Source organism: Pholcus phalangioides, unplaced genomic scaffold (assembly GCF_987345545.1).
Source record: "Pholcus phalangioides strain wild (caught in Gottingen) unplaced genomic scaffold, Ppha-v1.0 ptg000028l_1, whole genome shotgun sequence".
Taxonomy (NCBI): Eukaryota; Metazoa; Arthropoda; class Arachnida; order Araneae; family Pholcidae; genus Pholcus; species Pholcus phalangioides.
Window position 1 is genome coordinate 3,754,491 of NW_028301618.1, and position 24,801 is coordinate 3,779,291.

The 24,801-nt window shown below is 38.7% G+C and overlaps 1 protein-coding gene across 1 annotated transcript in view; it reads right to left on the reverse strand.

The window, feature by feature from the left end:
- Positions 1-8,404: 8,404 nt before the first annotated feature.
- The window catches only part of mRNA-cap (RNA guanylyltransferase and 5'-phosphatase mRNA capping enzyme), a 52,542-nt gene continuing 36,145 nt past the window's right edge, over positions 8,405-24,801 (reverse strand). The window contains exons 11-19 of the mRNA XM_089251974.1: positions 21,935-22,036; positions 19,527-19,662; positions 18,536-18,607; positions 18,105-18,269; positions 16,389-16,460; positions 16,146-16,246; positions 12,287-12,353; positions 11,403-11,532; positions 8,405-8,904 (exon numbers count right to left, since the gene is read on the reverse strand). Of these exons, the coding sequence (XP_089108100.1) occupies positions 8,807-8,904; positions 11,403-11,532; positions 12,287-12,353; positions 16,146-16,246; positions 16,389-16,460; positions 18,105-18,269; positions 18,536-18,607; positions 19,527-19,662; positions 21,935-22,036 (943 nt within the window). The 3' untranslated portion in view covers positions 8,405-8,806. The remainder of the gene's footprint in view (positions 8,905-11,402; positions 11,533-12,286; positions 12,354-16,145; positions 16,247-16,388; positions 16,461-18,104; positions 18,270-18,535; positions 18,608-19,526; positions 19,663-21,934; positions 22,037-24,801) is intronic.

Below are 24,801 nucleotides of genomic sequence, written 5' to 3' on the forward strand. Positions count from 1 at the left end.
GAGGTTTCATAGGAATAGTAACGTGAGAGAGTGTCTGGGTTTTCATAGGACCAAAGTGGTTGAAAAATAGATTTGGCCCTCTTTTCCTCTCTTTTTAGGCATTTCCTCAAATTTCGGGGGGAGGGGGGAAAGGAAGAGGACCGACCAGACCTTCCCAAGACCCCGCTACTACCTTGCCTCTATCACTCACTCACCACCTACTGCATCATTTACTGATTCACTCACTCGGTCATTCCTCACTCACTCACTTAATGGCTCACTGACTCGTGTCGTCTGTGAATTTTCCGCCTATGGAATTGTTCGTCGGTGAATTTTCCGAAAACCATTATGCAGACCAGAGGTCTTCAACCTTTTTCTAGTCGCGAGCACTGCCGGTACCCATCATCAAAGAAGAGCACCCTTATACGGCAAGTTTTGCACACCTGTGCATGAAATCAAGATGAGAGAGAGAGAGAGATTTCAATGCGTAGTATATGGTCCTGGCGTCAGCTCATTTAGAATCAGCACATTTAGTTAGTGATCCCTTGAGTGACACGTGGAAGTTTTAGAGCACTTAAGGGGAGCCCAGTGTAGTTCTACATCACTGAAGTTACCCCCCCACGGCACATTCCCTAATTACTTAAGTGATCCGCGGCATAATTACGGATCACTTGAGTGGTGCGTGGCACAGTTCCAGAGCACTTAGGCGGCCCGCGACGCATTTCCACATCACTCGAACGATCCGCTAAGTATTTAGAGATCACTAAAGTGGCTCTGTAGGGGGAAATTATCAAAAGGAAGAATGTTAGTTCGGGTGCCCACAAAGTAGCGAAAGGGTTTTCCTCCTTTTTGGCACACCGAGTAAGATGCCATTAAGAATATTTCATATTTTCATGAAGTTTTGGTTGATGACGTAAGCATCATCAAAACTTCTTCCCCCCCCCTTATTATCAAAAGTCAGCGAATTGGAAACCCCCATCGATGCTGACGTAATACTTGAATGACCCCTTAGGATTCATGTATATATATAACCTCTTAAAGTTTATCCCATGAATCGCCCTGCATGTTAAATGTGAGAAAGACACGAATGAGCTAGAACCCCCCCCCCTCCCGCCACCTATCAAATAAAACTGTTATAATTCTTCGATTGAAATTAGTAATTCTTCGATTGAAATTAGTAATTCTTCGATTGAAATTAGTAATTCTTCGATTGAAATTAGTAACTGGATTTTGATTAATGTGCCATACAAAAAAAGCAATATGATATTAGTTAATATTTTATAAGCAATAATATTAGTTAATATTTTATAAGCAATAATATTAGTTAAATTATCAAGTTTGTCTCGAAATTTTAACAGTTGTTATTTGTCAGCGGTAAAACATTGTTAGCAAAACTCACGAAGTGTGGCCGTCCTTGGCTTTCCGTGATTACAATCAAAACCAATACAAAAGCCAAGGACGGCTACAGTTTGCGAGTTTCATTAACGCTGTTTTACCGCTGACAAATAACAACTGTTAACATTTCGAGGCAAACTTGATAGTTTAACTAATATTATTGCTTATAAAACCTTAACAAAATCCGGTTACTAATTTCAATCGAAGAATTGTGACAGTTTTATTTGATAGGTGGCGGAAGGGGGGTGGGTTCTAATTCATTTTGATCCGCTTCTCCCATGCAAGTATAATACTATACTGTATATAATTGTATTCAATATTTTCTGGAAATTTTATTTTTACCCTTTTATTGGTTATGGTACAAAGTGGCTAAGAAAGGCGCCATTTTTTTTTCATGGTGAATAAGTTTACGAAATATGTCCGTTTAGAGTCTGAGAATGCTTCCGTGTACACAGAGTTTTTTTTTTTTTTGCTGTCCAGAAAAAAATTCCCTATATTGTATAAGGGGCCCATTCAAGTATTAAGTAAGCAATTTTCCGCCATTTTTTGACCCCCCCCCCCCTTGTCAGCAAAATTTTGTCAGCAGCTTAGAATATTTCATATCTTCAAAAAAGGGTGGTTGATGGCGTAAGCAACCTTCAAACCCACCCCCCTCCCCCCTTGTCATTAAAAGTCAGCAAATCCGAACCCCCCCCCCCCACGATGCTGACGTAATACTTGAATGGCCCCTAAGGCAGCATGTTATTTTTACCATTCCGCACAGATATAGAAATTCTGTGGGCAAAGAAACACGTCTGTGCAGTTGAAATAAATCTGGAAAAAAGGACACATTTCATGTAAGAATAACATTTTTCCTTTCTATTGCGAGCATCTCGGTGCTCACCATCCTGGAGCTGAGCCCCCCACCCAGGATGGTTCGATCTGAGCTCGCAGCGATCGAAAGATCTCACAGCTCCCAAGACTTAAGATCTTTGGTCGGGCCTCCTCTATAGTGTAAAAAAAAAGAAAGGAGAAAAACAATTAGATATTTGTCCCGGGCCCCGTGCTAGATAGAGCCCTGCCAGTCCTACCCTTGTTGGGGGTCATAGTGCTCACCTAAACCATTGATGCTTGATTTCATACTCGGGAGATATTCACCGACAATTCAGATGAACACCTTGTGTGTGATTCAATGTGATTAGCATCATGATTATTTCAGTTAAAGCCATGATATGTCAGAGTTTTTGTGGCGGTTGCTTTTCTGCTGGTGATGGTTATAATCAAAGCGCTCGATCCGTGAATATGCCTCGCATAAGACCTCGCGAATCCCAACCACAACCATCAGTTCAACCGGGCACGCATGGAGACTCATGGCCCTCCCCTCCAGGCTGAGATCTTTGGTGGCGCCCTCACAGTTCAGACTCTTCACGGGCCCCCTTACATATGAATTTGTAGTGTGAAAAACAAAAATAGAATCACATCTGATGAGAGTTATATCGAGCCCTGCCCGACCAACTCTTTTTGTGGGGGACCATGCAAAGATCTCAGTCCTGCATAGAAGAGGTGCTTCCCCGATAAGATCTGGTCCAATGATTTATGGCAATAAATATGTAGATTAAGAGGCGCTGCTTAGGCCTTTCATTTTGCCCTGGGGGGGGGGGGGGCTATGATTTTGTTGGGGCAAAAGTAGGGATACGCTTTTATATAAGCATTGTAAATACGATTGTTATTTACCAATGTGTAATAACTGCATTGGTATCCAAGTTAAATTGATTTCAAGCACAAAATAAAGCGTTAGTGGACCCTCAGGATTAGTCTAATTCCAGGGCCACCATTATCAGATCCGGAGTCGGTAGAGGAAAATGATGTGTGGGACTCCCCTCGAGTAGCAAATAATTCTCGTTTAATTGTATTATTTAGAATATTCATTATCATTTCTATTGAAACATGACTTATCACGTACGCAGGACTCTTTCAAACGGGAGGCCCTGTGTGGGCGCATCTGTCACACACCCGCAGGGCGATTCTTGTCAATTCAATCAAAATACTAATATGTTTGTTTAATGAATAGCCATGGTTGTGCATTTTAATGCTTGGTTGTTTAATAATAGCCACCAGCCCTGTCTGCTCCTACCCCGCCTTGTGTGAACCATGACGTTAATTCAAGACCTCTGGGGAAAATCATTGGTTCGCCATACCAACACCTTCTACAGCGGAAAACCTCCGCGCGAAGCTCGTGACGTCACCGAAGTCGTCCATTTCACCTGTAGTGATTGCTGCGTTCATCTGAAACAAAAATCATTCACTTCTGACGCCATCCGGGTCAAAGCAAAGTCAATGCATGGCAAACACCAATCTCTCAGATCACTTGTTTGCGTTCGAATGGAGCTGGAAGTGGGCTTTCACTCACGGTCCTTAATACTGAGTTGGAAAATTTTAAGAAGAGCAACTCTTTAAGTTTTCAATGCCCAAAAATATCCAAGTTTTACAGATTATGGCTTCTGAAATTCACTAATAAACTTAAAACTATGTTAAAAAAGGCATTAAGGGCATTTTGCCTGAACTTCCGGGCTCTACCTATAACTATCAACGGCTCCGTGAGAAACTTTACCCTGGAATAGAGAACAAATATAGGTGCAGAGGACATTCCGGAGCCAAACAGCATCACGCTAGAGATTCTTCTATTACGGCAGAGGTCTTCAACCTTTTCCCAGTCGCGAGCACTGCCTGTATACTTGGGTCGCGAGGTCTTCCGGGATGGGTCGTTCAAATCCACTAACACCCAGGGTCTCTCGTGGTCGCTTCCCAAACTTGGGTCGCGAGGTCTTCCGAGATGGGTCTTTGGCGCTATGGGTCACTTCCCAAACCTAATTTGCCAAGTCTTCCGAGAAGGGGTCGTACGGAATCGATTTACAGCCACGGATTCTTGAGCTATACGTAACGACCCAAACTTGGGTCGTATGGGCTTTCGACATTGGCCGTACAAATCCTCTCGCAGTCAGGGATTCTTGATACATGAGTCACTTCACAAATTTGATTCGCAAAGGCTCCCGAGATGAGTCGTACAAATATACTCACAGCCAAGATCTCTTGAGCTACGACCCACACTTGATTCGCAAGGTCCCTTTGCAGACAGGGGTTTTCGAGCCATGGGTCAATACACAAGTTTGATTCTCAAAGGCTTCCCTTCGGTCGTATGAGTCTATTCATAGCCAGGGATCCCTGAGATATGGGTCACGACCCAAACTTAATTCAGAGGGTCTTTCGAATTTACCTACAGTCCTGTCATATTATGTACTTATTGCGTCACTGGTTTCATTAATTTCGAAAGACAAACACTTCCCGTTGGTCGCGAAGCTGATATTGTTGTGGGTTGCAGTCAGTACCGCCTTAACGCATGGGTCCACTCGGGCCTCAAGAGAAGAGGGTCCTCGGAAAAACGAGTAGTAGTTGAATTTTTTGAGAATTGGCCAGGTAGGGCCTCAGAAATATCACTTGGCCGGAGGGCCTACGATGCTCTTAAGACGACCCTGGTTGCAGTTGTTTGGGGGGCCCTCTGTTAACAAGTGTGACGTTTGCTATGATAGTGCAGATAAGTTATGGGCTGTTTATGTGAGCCCCCCCCCCTCCCCACAACATCACTTAGAACAAATGTCCCCCTTGGCGAGGGATTGGTGTCTATGTAAAAATCAGGCACTGTGTAGGTCAGGGCTGGACAAATCGAAAAAAATATTTAGGCACCAATTAGGAGCCAACCATAGTATTTTGCTCAAGAAAAGACGGTCCTAAATAATGTTTTCCTTCACTTTACTCATGTTAAAAAGGTCCGTTCAAGTATTTACAGCCAGGGATTCCTGAGCTACGGGTCACGACCCCTAACTTGATTCGCAGGGGCTGTCGAGATGGGTGGTACCAATCCACTTACGGTTCCTGCTATAAACTTTCACTAATTTTGAAAAACAGTCCCACGGGGTTGCGAAGCTGATCTTTTTGTTGATTTTGGGTCGCGGCTGAAAATGCGTTAAGAACCCCCGTCCCGTCCCGTGACCTGAAACAACGGAGAGCGGTCAGTTTGGCCGCAATAGAAAAAAAACCAACATAAGTTATTTTTCTTCATTGAAAAGAGACATGAAACGGTATCTGTCAAGTCTCTTCGACTTATGTTTGTAATAACCCCTTGCTCTCATGAAATACATGCGTTTTTGTGGAATTTTTGGACAAAAAAGGAGCATGACAAAGACTATAAACCAGCGTTTTGTTACTTTAAGGCAGTGGTTCTCAACCGGGGCCCCCCCTTGTGGTACTGGGATATTCTAAGGGCGCCACGGGCAAAATTTAGGTGGAAGGGGAGCCGAGAAAAATAGTTAGGGAGCCACAGAGAGCTGGAAAAATATTCGGATGTGCAGAAGTGAAGCGTCCAAGTGGACTACGGTAGGAAAAAATGTGACTACTTTCAGAACCCAGCAGAGCTGCTGGTAGAACCTGCTCCCCCTCAATGCATGGGCTCATCCGGGCATGACCTGGGGACCTCATACCCATGGGCAGCCTACATGATGAGATCTGGCAAATATGTCAACCTTTACTCCCAGATAATCATGGAGCCAGCTGAACATCACTTTGACCAGGGACTTCTGATGTTGAAAAGACCCAGCATAGAACCAAGGAGTAAACTCACTGAACACTAGCTCAGGGTAGGAACAGATCCAAGGGATATGTTTTGTGGGGAGATTTATTGTGTAGGCTTGTTGAATCCTCCCAAATTTTATGGAAAAGACCAATTTTTCACATTTAAATTTAGCTTTTGGGTAGGATGATCAACCCCTTCTGGGCTTGCACCTGGCACAGGCGTCAACATCAAACTAATTTACAAAATTTTGGTTTATTTTAAATTTAGTCTTGGACAAATTCACTTCAATAAGTAAAAAGAGTTTCGCTGAGGGGCCTTTTTATAGGACAGGGGGGCCATGAGAATAAAACATGATTCATAGGGAGCATGGGTTAAAAAGGTTAACAAATACCACTTTAAGGCATAGTTCCCTAAAATGTGTGTTTCATACCCCCCCCAACATATATAATACTATGTTATAGTCATAGATTACTTTGCCCACTGACTGGGGGGATATTGCCCATTTTGGGAAACATTATCTTAACGCAGTTAAGGCAACGTTTCCTCAACCTTTCTGAAAAAAAGGACCAGTAAAATGTCTGAAACAATTTGACGGTACTACTTGGGTCCCGTAATTTTCATTGTTCTGATTTTTTTATACATTTGTGTCTCGTTTTTTCAATGACATTTATTTGAATTTAATATTTTCTGAAGTCATGAACAGACAGCCTTTTTATAATACAAATTATAAATCATCTCACATATTTCGTCCTCAATTTTTTTAGGATTTTGGACCGAATGTCATCCAAGACTGTTGACAGAGCCAACCGTCTTGGATACAGTAGGTGGTTTTATTTTGTATTGATTCAAGCTTCCTGATATTACTAGTATCTACAGATCCCAGATTTTTCAGAAGCGTATGGAGAGAACAGGAAAAATATAGGTTTGGTAACAGAGGAGTCTAACATTGCAAATGGAATGCTTTAGGTTGCGGCGAAGAACGAAAAGTTTATTGAGACATTTCCAGTAGATATAATCGACAGGTTTATTCCAGCGCATGTCTGCTGAAATGATAAATTTAGATACAGCACAACTTTGACTAACCGTCACAATCTGGACCAAGACTGTGACGGATAACAGAAATCTCTTAATACATATGTGCAATACACAGTAACATGATTTCACTGCGAGCTTGGGAAGAAAATGAAAATCCTTTAAAAGTGAATACACATACATATTGTATTTCATTTTACTAAATGATTGAGTAGTTAATGTACAGAAATGTATTGTAATACTATAAACCTACGTTACTTTAAAATAATCGGTCATCTCCTTCTGTGTCTTAATTTAAAGGTGTCTGTCTGTTGATACTCGCATATTCTTTTTTTTCAGACGATGACTGATAACGAAAACTGACAGTTAAACGAGTGGTGGTTATTCAAAGTTTTATTGTATTTACATTGAAAAACTTAGGATATAGTTGAGTTATTAATAAAGAGTAAAAGAATTCGAGAATTGGAAGTTTACGTGAGACACTCATGGGAACGTTTTAGTAATGTTGAAAGGAATTATGGAATTGAGATTGTGCTGGAGAGGTTTTTGATACGATTCATGTGATACGGTAGATTACCCAGCAAAAAGTCTAGAGGTGCAGTTGATGGTTTCTGGGAGATAATTAATGTATATTAAGAACAAAAGTGGGGAAAGTACTGATCCCTGCAGGATACCAAAATTTACTGTTGCTGATTGGGGTGTTGTATTCTTTGAAATGGACATATTGTTTGCGGTATTTTTTAGGAAGACTCACTCATTTGAGGAATTGAATGTTCAAGCCGAGTGTAGAGAGTTTAAGAAGTAATTTGTTGTGGGGGAGGGAGGGAGACTTTATCATATGCTTCTGAGAGATCTAAGAAAATAACGTTGGTTTGTAAGCTTTTATCGACTGCTCTTGAGACGTCATGGATGAAAAAGGCCAATTGAGAGAAAGTAGAGTGAGAGTCGTCTAAAGCTATGTTGATTAGGGGAAGAAAACGCTGCTTCATAAAAGAAGAAATATAAACTATAATTTTTTTAATGTGTTCCCCCCATGGTCAATACAATGTGTATACTGAGTGTCACTGAATATGTCAACTAGAACAGGCTCTACATAGGTCTGAGTAGGGTCAGTTAAGTTGTAACCCCGATATCTGCTTCACTTAAATCGGCACAAAATGGACCACACCAGAGAGAAACCTTTTAAGTGTATAATTCGTGGTACACATTTTTCGCAATTATATCATTTGAAACAAGTCCACAGTGGAGAAAACCCATACGGGACTGATATTTGTTGTACTCTGCATTTGAACAATTGAAAATGGATTTACTTTGAAATAACATTCGCTGAAATACCTTCAAACAGATATTCGGAACCAGAAAATGACACAAGTGTAAAAAACAACAACAGAATGAACCAACTTCATAAATAATTTACTTCAATATATTTTTACATCACGGAAATACACAAATCTTGACACATAAATGTACATTCAGATGAAAAAAAAAATCACATCTCGGTAATGAAATATGCTCCGTTAAAAATAAAAAAGGAAGAGGAAATTCTTTCCATGGAATCGCAAGGAAGAAAAAGATAGAGAGAAGGAAGGAGAATCGGAAAGTCTCTCTTCAAATAAAACTCATTCTACTCGATGGTTAGATTTCAACAACGTTAACGACAAAAAAAATAAAATAAAATAAAACTAAGGATGAAAAATGTACACAAAAAAGAGAAGCGAACAACCTCGGCTCCAGCCTCGCACGAAAAGTATATTCAAACGCAAAAAACAAATAAGAGATTGCCTTTGAAATTTCTTAACTCGTTTTAGCAGCCGCCAGGATCCACATTCGACGATTGATGGCAGAGAACAATCTCTCTGTCGTGACTGGATTCTTTATACTGTTGCACACACCTGCGGGAATGTGAAAGAAAATGGTCAGAAAGGCACATATAAACATGCACAGAACCACAAACTGAAGAAAAATGTTTTTTCAGATTAAATTGCTGCGGACAATGTGATTCATCACACAAGGGTTGGACAAAATAATGTGAACACCTGGGCAAAAAACCAAAACTCGAGGGGACCTGTCGTATACCCCGCCCTCTAGTGTGGAAGAGTTCCACTTAGTGGGCGATAATGTGCACACATCAGTCTAGTTGTAGCAGTGATAGCATTCGGATGCGATGTATATTGCGGCGTTAAAACATCGTTATGGCTGACCTCACAGATTTCGAAAGAGGTATGATTGTTGGAGCCTGTCTTGCCAAGGCCACAGTAATGAAAACGACCACCCTCATTCATGTTGGGAGAAGTATTTTTGTCGATGGTAATGACAGCCTATAGCAGACAGAGAAAGAGAATCATCTACCATGTATAATAGTGGCTGAAAGTCGAAGATGGCTGATAGACCCAGAAGGGTTTTAAAGCAGATTGTGGCCAGAAAGCAGAAGATAACAGCATCCCAGATAACATCTGAGATGAACACACATCTACAGGAAGATGTATCGACAAAAACTATCCGCCGTGAACTGCATGCAGCAAACATACATGGTAGAGCGACTATTCCAAAATCATTGGCGACACCATGCAATGCCTTGAAACGACGAACATGGTGTCACGAACATAAGAATTGGACACAACAATGGGAGAATGCCATCTGGTCAGATGAATCGTCATTCACATTATTCCAGACTAATGGATGTGTTTATGTTTGGAGAAAGCCAGCACAAGCCTATGACGTTGACTATCTCCTTCCTACTGTTAAGCATGGAGGGGAGATCAGTGATGCTGTGGGGCACGATGTCTTACCGTGGTCTCGGCCAACTTGTTGTCCTGGATGGGCGGGTTAATGCAGCACTTTATGTCAGTATTCTGGCTGACCATTTTCATCCAATGGTGCAATATTTGTTCCCTGATTCTCAACCTGTGTTCCAAGATGATAATTCACCCGTTCACACTGCTGGAATTGTCGGAGACTGACTTGATGAACTGCAACACCTCGTGTGGTGCGCTCTGTCCCCTTATCTTAATATAATTGAACCTTTGTGGGGTATTTTGCAGGTCAAACTGTGCAGTAGGTTTCCATCTCCAAAAACATGTTCTGAATTATTGACCTTTCTGCAGGAGTGGCAGCTATGTATCCCTGTGACTGTTGTACATGACTTGTATTTGTTCATGCCACTATGGATACAAACTGTAGTTAATGAAAAAGGAGGGCCAACAGCCTATTAATAAAGATTTTGTCTCATTTCACAGGTGTTCATATTATTTTGTCCAACCCCTGTACGTTGAGATCCCCCACCAGACTTGTACTTCAGTCTATTGCCATAAACATGAATATAGATGGCAACACTAATTAATGCACAACACCACATGCACAGTCAGATTGTTTGGTACGCACACTCATACTTCTGGTACAACTCAATCGGTAGTAAATCGCCCATGGCATAGACCAGAGTTATGCTCACTTTGAAAGAAGGAAAAGTCTATCGGAATTGGGGCAATTCCATACCGCATTATCCTGTTTCTCAGGGCTGAGTGAGTAATGCTGGTAGTATGTTGTCTGTATCTAACTGTCTATGCACATGTATTGTGCGTGAAAGTTAGCACTGCAATCTATATTTCCAGTTTGTGAGTGAATGGGAAAATGATTAAATACAAATATGAAGGTGGATCAAATGAAAACGGAACAGTTGTTATAATTTGGTTTATTTTTGTATGATTGTGGCGAAACTTTGCGTAGGAAGAGGTAGAGTGGCATATAAAGAAGGCAACCCCCTAACGCAGAATGAACTTGCCCTGGGTAGTTGTTTGGAAGCACGTGATATGTGCTGGAGGTGGGCCAATAGTGTTGTCCCGGCAGGCACTCAGTTGTTTTTTTCATAAGTGTCTGCAGAATGTTTGCAAGTAAAGATGAGAAAAACATGGTGCTGTTCTTTTTTTTTTTTTTTTTTGGTGGCAGAAGGAGTTGGAGTTTGGAGAGTGTATCGGAGAATGAAGGCAGTGTAAGCAGAACATGCACTGTCATTGACTTATGTGCAGGACTGGTGAAAGCATTTCCGTGACGGACAGGACACTGTGAATGATGATGTGACACCTGGTCAGTCAACTCATTATGATGGGTGCTTCGGTGACCAGATAAACAGCTGCATTAAATATAAAACTAGGCACCAGAGCAATTCATCGATATCAGTTATTGAGCTGATCTCAAGAGACGAATTGATATTCCATCAAGAGCAGATCATTGATCATTTTTGTTGCACCACAGTCATTTTCTGCATGAGGGTGTGCAGAAAATTACATTACATTATTCAGAAATATTTACTGTCTAATTAGACAACTTTAACCATGACTGCAGAATAAACCACAAATTACTTCAGAAAAAAAAGAGCGAGAGAAAGAAAACTTACCCATAGCAGTCGTAATGCTATTCGGAAACGATTTATCTGTACGTTCTCTGAGAAACACCCAGTGAGAAGTCTCTGCATCATACTTGCACTCTATTATCTTCTTGTCCAGGAGCTTGATTTCTTTTGTGAGCTGGAAAAGAAAACAAAAAACTAAATCGCACATCTGGAACAGTATTTTTCAACCTGTGGTATGAGTACATGCAGTGCTGTCTTCACACAGGGGCCCACCAGAGCACTGCCCGAGAGCCTCAAGAGAAGAGAGGTCTCAGAAAAACAGGTAATAGCTGAATTTTTTTTCCAGGTAGAGCGCGTCAGAAAAATGATTACCTGGGGGGGAGGGGGGTGCATGAGATGCTTTTTGGGCTGAAACTCTGCCATTTAACTTTCCATTTTTTTTTGTTGAGAATATCAGTTATCCTGACAACCAAGATATTGCTGCTACTTAGATTCTCTGTAATCCCCTTTCTGGTAGAGTCAGTGCTGTCTTAACGCATAGGCCTGTGGGGGGGGGGGGGGCATGGTTTTGTTGAGACGGCCCTGGGTGGAGTTAACTTACACTTGTCAATGTAAAAGAGTTGATGCCATGGGAAAAACAGCTGCATGAGATATGAGTCATTTCTGTACATGTGGGCTACCTTTATCAGTGCACAAGTTTTCATATGGTGAAAAAACTTCTCAGACGAACAACTTACAGAAAAATGAATACAATTAAATTAGGGGGTGGCATAGATGATAATTTATGTCATATAATGTCTAAGTTTAAGATATGGCACCACGAGCACATCCACTAAAATAAGTCCGGGAACATTTTGGGCAGATGATTTACTTTGGATATTAAAACGGCAAATGTTTCTGAAATCTTTAAAGTATGTTGTTGCTCTTACCTTTATTTCGCCAAACGGCTGATCGTATCCCCCAACATATAAACAGCCAACCATAGTAGGTACAATCCTAAAAAGAAAATCGGAGAGCTCAAATAATTATGAAGTACCAATCATCATGACAAACCAATACAGCAAACCTCTGCAATAAGTCACTCTTGAGAGATGAAAAATATGACCTCACTAGTGGAGTGACTCATTAAATAAATAAGTCACTCTTGAGAGATTCCTGTCTTCCTACTGAAGCATTCATGCAGAAAAAAACCAAATTTTAATTATCCAAATGAGTTCAGTCATACTCAAATTTTTATAAATCAATTAATGTTTGTTTGCTACATAATTACGCATTTGTACAGCACAAAATATTACCCTTTTCGATTTTTAAAAATTTGCAAATTTTTCCACACGTTTATGACAATCAAATTATTGTCGTCTTGTATGGCAAATTAATTTTTGGGTTATTATTAAACGAAAATTAAATATTGAGTTCCAATTATTTATGATTAAACTATGAGTTACGAAAAAAAAAACCCCCAGTTTATTTTTCACTGAAAAACACACTGGCGAGTTTTGCTTGTGTGGAATTGGAAGTTGAAGAAGCAATCCTTTTCCACCAAGATTGAAATTTTAAGTTGTCTGTTGTGCTTTCCAGTCCTGATACAAATTTTCTTGGTGGGTCGATTTTTCATATCCCCCACTATAACGCTGCTTTGTTTTTAAAGGTGAACGAATAATTTTTTTTAAATTTGGAGAACATTAAGACAGTTTGGTGAGCACAGGGTTACAGATGGTTGACAATCGTCCAGCTGAAGTTTCTTTAAAACGTCAAAAACTCGACAAAAATATTGAGCAGTTTAAACTTCTAAACGTTTAAAAAAAACAAAAAACCGGCCAATTTCTGTCACGGATACTTTTTTCAGCACAGCAAAAGTTGACCAAGAACTGCAACTCGCCAAGAAAAAAATAATTCCTGATGAACCATTCCCAATGGGGGGGGGGGGAAATGGAGGATTCAGTGGCTTCTGCTTGAAATGCTAGGTAGATCTTTGACGTGATAAGAGTGAAAGTTGAACATATCGTGTATGTTGTACAAAGAATTTCCGATTTGAATGGTGATTTTCGAAAGGGTGCTTTCACAAAAGTGACTCATTAAGTGGAGTAGGTGACATATTATCAGGAGTTTAATAACATTAGAACCCCATCGAGAACAATTGAGATTTTTAAAAGTGACACGGTAAGCAGAGGGACGTGTTACCTGGGTGACGCACTAACAAGGTTTGACTGTATAAGATCAAAACTGCCTCCTTAGGGGTGAACGACAGCCATAAGTATAGCGCTACACTCGTTTTAATAAAAATGAAAAACATCAATTTTATCAATCAAAGAAATGAGGTGCTTGTGCTTAAACAATGAAAATGTTTATGAAAATCTGAATAATATAAGGAACTAGCTGGAGTTATTATATAATCATCCAGTTATTATTTCTGCACAAGCCCCCAACCCCCCCTCTGGCAAGGGTGGCTCCACAGGAGGACCTCTTCAGCAGCAGAAGTCTTCAACGCACATGCTCCCAATGAGCTCTTTCATAATACATCTACAGCAAGGGTGTTCAACCTAAAGGAGAGTGTGGGCAACTTCATTTGATTTGAAAGAGTATCACAGGCTACTCAACTAAGCAATCTGACACAGCACCATCTGTCATTCAAGTGATCTGTAAATGTGCCGTAGGACACTTAAGTGATCTAGAAATATGCTGTGGGTGACTGAAGTGATCTGGGAATGTGCTGTGGGCCACTAATGTGGTATGGAACTGCGGGTCACTTATGTGATGGCATAGCTGCCAATTTTTGAAAATGAAAATTAGGGAGATTTTTGCGTGGACCCGTATTTTATACTAAAACCACGCCCTAATAAATACAAAAGAGATTTTTCAAATGAATTAGAGATTTTCCACTCATGAAAGTTAGAGTGTAGGGAATAATATCCCTACTTAAAAATTGAAGTCAAATAAAATAGGGATTTTACACACATGGAACTCTTGGGAATAAAATCCCCACGCAAAAGAGTGAAATTGCAGGCTGAAACTTCAATGGTTATGTAAAAAAAAATATTGTGTTCAATCAAAAATGATGTGAACAAACATTCTGCACAAATGACACCAAAATCATCAGAAGATGAAGGAAAAAAGCGTCAATTTTTGAAGAACACTGACTTTTTGCGAAGCTTGATGTTTTTTCATTTCACATGAATGATGATGTCAGTCGTTTCACCATGACTGATGTCCGTAACACAACTTGTGCAAAAAATAAAAAGTCTGCCCTTTTCTGGAACGTTTGATGAAAGGAAATTCATTGGGGAATAAGTATCTTTAAAATTGATTAAATATATTTTTGCTTATCAGTATTCATGTTATGTTATCGCACGTACATAACTTCAACAAAAGAGGAAGTTTTGACCACATGCGCGTCACTATAATCTTCAATTATTATCCAGGACTATTGGCTGCTAAGCCATTTCCCTGCATGATAAGACAAACAACTTTTCTTGTTACTGTCAGAGGGTTTGTAAAACTTCCTTAAAAAAGAATTTCCCACCATTCCCCTATTTACAATGTGTGGCATCATTTCGAAAGGAAAAAAAACAGAGGCAAAAGACTTTTTGCCCCACAAGAAATTCATTAAAGATTGTTTTTAAAAACAGGGATTCTTTTTAAATGAAGTAGGGAATTTTTAAGGACAATTAGGGATTTTTTGTGATTTTCGTAAAAAAAAAAATTCTGGATATTCAAGAGCTTTTTGGGAGGTCGAGATATGAAGCTAAAATTTGGGAGACTTGGCAGCTATTTGATGGAGTATTTACTCGAATGACGCGCGTGGGTCATATTTACAGATTGCTTGAGGGACCCAATGCATAATTCCAGAGCACTCAAGCAGTCCGAGGCACATGTCCAGAACACTTAAGTGACCTGCTGCAAAATTCCAGATCAATTAAGTGAGTCATGATACATAATCAAACCAATGAAGTGGCATGCACTCTTCTAAAGGTTGAGTACCCTTGTTGCAAGGCTTTTGCAGCAATAATTCACAAGGCTATTGGAACGTTTTGGATCGCAAGGCTTTACAATGTGAAAAAATCCAATAGTGCTTTTAATCAGTCTTCTTCAGTCTTTTTACAGCTGTAACTTGTCTGTCTCATTGGATATGTTTATATTTTGCCGCTGTGGTGGTCGAGTGGTTATAGTGCCGGACTCGTGATGCGAGGATCCGGGTTCGAACCCCACAGTGGTGGTCGGCTGAAGTTGGTTTTCTGTGGTTCCCAACTTCAAGGCGCAAATGCGAGCCGATCCCCCCGTTAAAAAGTCTTGCCACAGAGAGCAACAGTCCTACAACGATAAATAATTCAATCATAACACTTCACTCACTGTTAGAAAAACTGGGGGCAGATGACAGTACTACACATAACAAGCATTACACAGAAACAAACTTTACGTCAGGTTGCACTACACGTACACGCACATTCCCGCATGTACCGATTCGTTGGGGGTTCCGCGGGGGGAGGAGGGGGGGGGTGTGATGTAGCAGTAGTAGGTAGGGCCTCCAAAAAATGGCTCGGGGATCCATGATGTTCATAAGTCAGCCACCTCGTTGGGCAATTTGCCTGTTGTGGCGTTGTATTTGTATTGTATTGTATTGTATTAATCCACTAAATCGTGGCCATTTAAACACTGAGAGAAGAAAAATCTGCTGCACAGTACTCAAACCTTCCTATTTCTTTATCAATGCATGGTTATACAAGACACAGTGAATTTATAGGTAGGATGCAAACTAGCTAATAAACAAATCCATATAGCACCCATACGCACCCTTCTCCTCCGATCTTCTTGATATCGAGTTTAAAATCGACAGTGTTCAGCTCTGGCGGTTTCCACTTCAGAACTTTGGGACAACGACCAGAAGTGTATTTCTAATCAGGTGGAAAAACAGAAGTTAATAATTTTAAGACGGCACCAAATTTTTTTGAGAAGTCATTCCATCTTGAAAATCAAAATTAGGATAACAATAATAACTTGATTAATCAGATTGTAAACGAGTGTCTTAATACTTACAGTCTCAACCGGCTGAAATATAAGACCATCTATATCGTGAGAAACTGCAGCTCGGAATTTTTCACCAAGAAGCTGCAGGAAAAAATAAAATAATAAGAAAAATTTTAATATTGATCAGGAATGTTTGAATGCTACATCACGATACTGTAAAGGGAGAAAAAAACCCACCTTCCGACATGTATTTGATAAGCCACGGCAAGCAAAATTTCTAGATCGTTTTCCTGACCAAAAGCTCTTGAAAATTTTACTCTTCAAAATCTTAAGCTACAAAATACCTTAATTTTTCGAGTTTGTTTTTCATTTCCGAGACCGGGGCCCGACTTTGGCTTAATGGGGGTCTTGGGCAAAGGACGTATCACCTCCCCCCCCCCCCCATGACCATGGTGGAAGATGTTTGGTATGTCAGCAAATACAGCTGTTCATGTGTTGTTCATAAACACATCGAAAAAGATATGAGCCATTTTAAATGCAAAGTGTAATTCATGATATATCTTAGAATAAATGATTTTTTCGTACTCCATATTAGCGAAATCAATGATGAAGTCATCAAAATAATCTAATTTTTGAGTTATCTTAGCTTCACTACACAATAAAGCTAAAGACTTATAAGTCGTAACTAAGATTTTCGCCACCCCCACAACTTCAAAATTTGATAATTTAACAACCGTGTTCTTTATTCCCACCTAAAACCACCGCCCCTAAATTCTATCCCCCCCCCCCCAGTTCCAGACCTGCTAACGATGGAGTTTTTCTTGTAAAAGACATCATGAGGATTCGAGGAATTCATGTCGATCAAACATACAAACTTTCTTTTGTTTATCATTTCATAAATCATTTTACGGCAAAAAAGATGTGAAATTCACAAATCTTTAATAATATATTGCATTAAACATATTTTTTTTTTATCAAGGAGTTAATAATTTTTCTGTTGCATTCAGTATATTTCTGGGTGTAGACTCTTTGGTGTTTTCTTCACTCGAAGAGTTTCATAGTTTTGCTTCTCACCATATAATTTCTCAGCCACTTTTTTCCATAGAGTGCAAAACTGTCTCGAACATGCTGTGTAAAGTCTGTTACTGAATGGCATAATATTAAAATTGATACTTAATACTATTTGCAAATAATGGGCATTATGATATGATTCAGGAAAAATTCTTTGATTTTCCAAAATTTTATCATTTTAAATTTATAAAAATTTGAGTAAAATATATTTTAAAATATATTATATTATGAAAAATTTGGGCCTTCCCTTGAAACATGGGGTCCTCGGCAAATATGCCCATGTTGCTCATGCTGAAATCGGGTTCTGTCCCAGATATTCCCTGACCTTTTTAGAGAATCTTAACTGCCCAAATGTTTCTCGAGTTTGTTTTTCCCTTCACAGAATTTTTCCCTGATAATTTTTCATTTTCCCAACATTGCCAAACTTTTCTAGGATCTTAAACATTCTAAATATTTTTTCCCTCCACAGAATTTTTCCCTTAATCATTTTTTTATTTCCCTGACATTCTTGATTTTACCAGAGATCATTCCAAATGTTTTTCAAGTTTCAGCTTTTTTCCCCTGACCATTTTTCCCTTTCCTGACTTTTCCAGGTCACTGGGTGTGTGTGGATATGTGTAGCCTCCATGTTAATTAACAAAATAAAACCATGACATCTATGATAACTATCACCTATGAATGCAATCATCATGATGCCAATTAATTACAACCAACCTTTTGGGATTGATCGATAGTCCAGAATTCTTTGGCTCTCACACTGAACGGTTGTTGATTGCGATCAATTTGGTTTTCCTCCATTGCTCTCCGACGCGGATAATATATCTCTTTGTTGATGCACAAGAGCCTACGGTCAAAATCAGCACCACCAACATCTTGGTCCTGCATAAGGGGAGAAAAACATCCGGAGCAGTCTTAAACATTTTTTATACAAATACAACACCACAACAGGCAAAATGCCGAACGAAGTGGCTGAGAAAAAGATGCGCATAACAAATATGGATGCCATATATTTCAAAAATAAAGCAACCCAATTAAAAATGTAATTAGAAACATTATAAAAAATATATACACAATATATACACAGAAAAGACATGCCAAATGATAAATTAAGCACACCCACTCCACATTATAGTTAATGCACTTACTTCAAATTTGATTATATCATAAGCCAGGTAACGAGGAACATCAACGCCGTTCACTTTGTCAATGATCATTTCCTAAATTAAGAGAGGTTTTTTTTGTTTTGACAAAATAGAAGCATTATCATCTTGCTTTATAACAGCACCACAATATGTATAAATATACCATAATCTGCTAATCTTTAGACAATCAGAAACAGGGAGAAGTGTTTATGCCTGATTCGAATTTCTCACAAAAATCATTCATAAACAAATGTAAAGGAGATTTTTTGAAAAAAACACCAATTACCAATCATTACTAAATGACTACTGAAATCAAATCATGGCAACAAAGAACTATCCATTGATTGAGCTTGAAATCTGGATATAAAGACAGGATATATGGTCATACCAGATACAAGTCATGTTGCAAATTTCACTGTCAAGAGAATGAACTGACAATGGTGTTTGGCAAATTTTATTTTTCTCCCAGCCAAAATGAAACATTCCGCAATGGCGTCAATTAAAATTATGCATGTGACGTCATTTTTTGGGAAGAGACCACATGCAATACACTTTTCTCCAAGTACATTTTTTGGGAAAAATTTTCTACCCAAAAATTAAGATCTTTCGGCAATCATGGTCGAAATCCCTGAGGAATAAGAATTTTTCAGGAGTCCAGGAGATAGAGTAGAAATTCAGGGTGGTCAGAAAGTTTCTTGGTTAGTTTGAAGGGTGGTGAGGAAACTGCAATGAATAGGTCTGTGCAAAGTAAGTTTTTTCAGGATGAGGGTCCAAGATATCTTGCATACTGCGACATCAATATGCAGTGCTTACTATATGGTTACAAAATTTCCCAAAACATGGCAACATATGAATTTTATTGCAAGAGATATCTAATTTCACATCGATCCATTCGTTACGGTTTCCAGCAGAACATTTCAAATAAGCCAAGACAATTACTGACAACCCCGTATAGGTACAGATATCTTCTGATCATATATTGTCCTATACTCACCCCGTCCAACAATGTACCAAAGACGTGCTCTTTAGGTTCCTTTCTGCGAGGAAAAACCATATTGGGTACATGAAACACGCAGTTGTCTCGATCAATGAAATAGACTTTGTCAGCACCATCGATCAGCATCATGTACCTGTTAAGAAAAACAAAACAGATGAAAAAGTGTCCCATGTGATATCTTCTGGAAAAACATCCTAAGGGTAATTAAAATTGCGATTCAGAGATACTGCAATTAAATTTTGGGTTATTCATCAAAAGAGAAAAGGACAAAACATAAATAGTTTCAGAAATTCTGAGTCCGAATTAAAGTTCACAAAACCCGTTATTCCAAACACTCAAGTTTCTGATCTAAATTTCACGTAATCATATGATGAGTCTTTTGGTGTGCATGTTTTTCGCATATACTTTTTTTTTTTTTTTTAAAGGTGTTCCTCACGTATTCCCAAGGGATCAGTATGATCCGTCCAGCGAATTTGTTAGAGTTAGTAAACATCCATGCCCGAACCAGGATTCGAACCCAGACCTGCACAGTGAGAAGCTAGTTCCCTAACCACTCAACTGCCAGGCGGCTTCACACACAGTTCCAAACAGAGAAAATAGTGCCAATTTTTTTCGCTTATTACTTTAGGCATGGTTCCTAGGCTCTCTGAACACTTTTTTGAGACAAAGGGGACATTTGATGATAGCAACCATTAATATTTTGCATTTCCTGTGTTTAACAAAAATAAGAAAAAGAGCTTTAATTATTCGGTATTCAGACATAATAAGTTGAGTAGTGAGATGAATACAGGTTACCATGGCTGATACTGACATCAAAGTAAGGAGATTCTTGCTGAGTGGGGGGGGGGGGGGGTGCAGTAAAAAGAAATCTAATTTCTAAATGTTTTGTGCACATCAAATTGACTTCACTTCTGTCTTCATAGAAAATGATAAATGTAGAAGTGAGCATTTGGAGATTCAAATTCTACTGGAGAGTTCTTTAGCTTAAAAACTCGAGAATGAACAAGGAATAAATAATAAACCAGAAAAATTTGATGGTAGTCTCTTGAGGTCACACAGAGTGTCTACAATACAGCCAAAAAAGCCGTAGTCTGTTAGCAGACTACCACTGCACAATCATCACAGGTATCTATCGGGCTTTTTCAATGAGAAGCCAGATAAAAGGTCGCAATTTTCTATGATAAAATTGAGCATGGGAGCTTGCCAGAAAAAATTGACTTGCAATAAAAATCTGTGTTTTTTTTTTACTATCGTGACCTTTTTCTCAATTTTTAACTTTCCCATAATGGTGGATGCTCTGAGAATGCATGCATTCATGTAGATTTGTGCGTGTTATTGTCTGCACTATTTTGATTGTACATATCTGTGTTTGTTATTGTGATGTATTGTATATACTTGTGTGTAAGCAGACCCCGAAAAAATCAGCTTTAAAGAAAAATTTTTTTAATTCAATTTTAAAGAAAAAAAAACTCTATATATTTTCATGAAATAAAAGTTACAATGAAAAATGATTCAAACGTTCTAATCAATTTCTTCTTCTGATTCTCTCTGAGGTCTACACCGAAAACCAATAGGTTGTAAAATCTTCATTTTTATCTTCAACTGTAGGTCACACAGACGCCATCATCACCTTCAACGAGAATGTTGTCTTCAGTTAGTTCACCTATTGAGTTACTAATACAACAAAGGCCGTAGGGGGGGGGGGGGAAAGAGGGAACTTGGGAGTCTACCCCCCCCCCCCCCGGAAATGTGAGAAAATGACCAAAAAAGGGAAATAGATAGCCAAATCTATTGTTCTATCACTTTGGTTCTCCCCTCTGAACAAGCCTTGAATACAACACTTCTTAAGGGATTTGATGAGGATTTTGGTGGGAAGAGAATTCCCACACGTCATAAACCAACTGGCACACTAGGCCAATGCTGAGTTGCTTTAAGGCACTGCTTTTTGTTGTTTTTTATCGTCATAACTCATTTATTTAGTCCATAAATTCTTTAAATAATCTTTGAAAGGCTTGTTGATGCTTACATCTGAAGGCTGTAAAATCGACGCAAGTCCACTGGGTATCCAAGTGAACAACATTTCCGATTTTTTTGCTTTGGCTTTTTTAATATTACCAGTTTGATAATGTGGTTACAAAAATAACTTTACTGATTAGTGACGCCACCTAAAGTAGTCCAATGACGTCACAGATCTTCAAGCTGGTAGTGTGGAGGACATATAAGACCATATAGCTATATGATTTGGTGAAGTGGGGGTTGATATTTTCTCCTAAAAAACTGACCAGTGTACAAGCCGACTCCCCCCCCCCCAACCAACTTTTCAACAAAAAAACTCTGCTTATACATGAGTATACATGGTATGTGTTACGTGTATCTTTAAATAAATAAGTAAAATAAAAGACCACCTGGTCCCATCTGCTTTCCAGCTAACTTTATAAGGCATATCAATCAACATCCGAATGTTATCCATGTCCATAGACACTGGTTGGGAGCCTGGAAATCCTGAGCTGAAGACAGAGAAAAAAAAACCATGTTAAATTATGCATACGTATGTACCCAATGAATGAGTCCAATTAATTGATCAATTGTTAATCACAATTAAAAATGTTAATTGAGTTTAATTGACTCAACCAATTTGATCAAAGTTCAATAAAAGTTTTATTAAAAAGTTTTTAAATCAACTTTTGATTTATTTGGCGAAACACATTTAGATGTCTTAAATTATGTTCCTTTACATAACATTTTAGGTATGTTGCTATATTTGAATATTCTTGAATCAATAATTTTATCAAAGTTTCCTTCATTGGGAAATGCAAGTCCATTAAGCAAAAACTAGTGAGGATTTCAGTTCTAAGTTGTGTTTGATGGGGAGGTTTTAAAAGAAAAACCCATTTGTATATAGCTCTAGCTACAATATCTGCGCTTTCTCCATATACAGGGAGCATAAAAGAAGTTGCAAACCATTATAAAGGCATATACATGTCTGAAACGCATCAGTAAGACACCATGGTAACTAAAGTAAATATTCCAAAAGTCATTGTTGAGGCCGAGCAACCATTGTCCAACAGTATTGCCACCCATTTCAGGCATTTGCCCTACTCTGGCAAACTTTTAAAGTACCCAGTGGTTCAATCTGGCCACTGTTTCGTACACATGAAAAATTTAGCTAGATTTGTCTAAAATTGTAGATTTGTATAGAGAACACACACACACAGAAAATCAATTTTGTATATACATGGTGTTGATGGACCGACAAACTCAGAGAGTTGTTAATAGGCATCAAGAGAAACAAAAATCGCAATGGAACATGGTGTCGCAAACTACGCTGACAGGGTGGAAATCGTGAAAAATGCTTTTGGAAAACTGATTAATAAGTGTTTGGTGGGTTTTGCCGAGTATTCCAACACCTTCAAACATTGGCCATATGCGGCCCAGACCCCAGCTGTTGTCCCCCATAGGTATATATCATTGGATACATATCCTTTGGTACTTTTAACAATTTTTACTCTATTCTTCACATCATTGACATCAGCAGATTCATCGCATAATATCTTAAATACAATTTCATGCTCGCACGAAAAGGATCCAAACAATCATTTGAAGCTCTGAGGTTGATGAGTCTAAGTTCTTCTGCAGCTTTTCAAGCTTTTTCTTGCAAAATTGGGTCGGAAAAAAATAAATTCTTGCTTCTTGCTAAAACACATGAATCGTACACAACTGCGTCTATGGCATGTCCTCCTGTCTTGCGAAATTTATTTTTCTTAGCTGATAGCTGTTTTTTAGCCATTCTTCTTACCAATGCTCCTTTTGCTTCAAAATAGAACACGTGTCCTTCCGACCTCAAATTCATTTGAAGAGCACAAACATGGACCTACCATTTTACGTTTTTCACTGCGTTCAATGACATCAATTTTTTCTCTCTCTTCTGTATCTCTTCTTTTAGTGATAGAGAGCACAATTAGTAGAGCTGACCATATTAAAACAGCATGAAATCATTTAAAATATATAAGCACAACCAGCAAACTGACATCAGATTTGCCAAACATTAACAAACTTCAAAGAAAAATTTCATTGAAAAGTAGCCAAAAAGCGGATAAAATATTATAACTTGTGCTGTCATCTAGTGAGCAAAATTTTAACAAAAATCACAACCATCGGTACTTTTACCAACCATAAAGGAGTTTTAGTCCAATGCAAAGTATGATGAAAAGGGTGTCCATGAACGAATCTGAAGGTGACAGTCAGTCGTTAATCAATAAAAATTTTTTTGATAAGTCAGATAAAAATGTTAATCAATTCCCAGCCTTAGTATATACATTAGCTAAATAAGTGTTGTTGTAGACTGATTTTATTCTCAAGTCCTCAAATCTTTTCCATGTAATATTATATTGGAAGATGTATGGTAGAAACATGATATAATCCTTTGCCGTTATTGTTACGTCTAGTGATGTGAACAGTGCCCCAATTTGTTTACGATTACAATATAAAAACTTTTTTTTTTAAATACAAGTACAAGACCACAACAGGCAAAATGGCTCATGAGGTGGCTGAGAAAAAGATGCCAATGACAAATATGGATGTCATGTATATCAAAAATACAGCAACCCCCCAATTAAAAATGTAATTACAAAAACTATAAACAATATGCATACACGATACAATGCCCATAAAATGTATTTATGGTTGTCTTATTCTAAGTATGGATAGTTTCTCGATTTACCCCAACATGTCTATCATATTTATTTTTAAACGTGTTAATTGTGTTAGAATTTACTACCTCCTGGGGTAAGCTATTCCATTTATTAACAACCCTTTTAGAGAAAAATTCCCTGTGACACCATAACCACCTTGCAATATCCCTTACCAATCGATACTGACGTCCCCTTGTAAAAGCAGTCAATTGATGGTGTACTAATAATTTATGGTATATCCTATTTATCCCGTTGACAATTTTGAACATTTGGATCATATCTCCTGACACCTGCATTCATCCAACTTTCTCAACATGTTTTCATCTGGGGGTGGGGGGAAGGTATTGAAATAACTTCATGATTTGAACATGTTGTGACCAATACACTATTTTCTATGCATCATATTCCCTCATATTAGCTGGCACCCTAGCACCAGCAATGTTAAAAATATTTAACAAAAAAGCAAACATGAAGCTAGAACTATCTGGACAGTTTGTAAAATAGAAAGCATCCTAAAATGCAGTTCAAATCAGCCAATCATAAAGGGGGGGAAAGGGGATATTGAAGTATTGAAGCTCTAG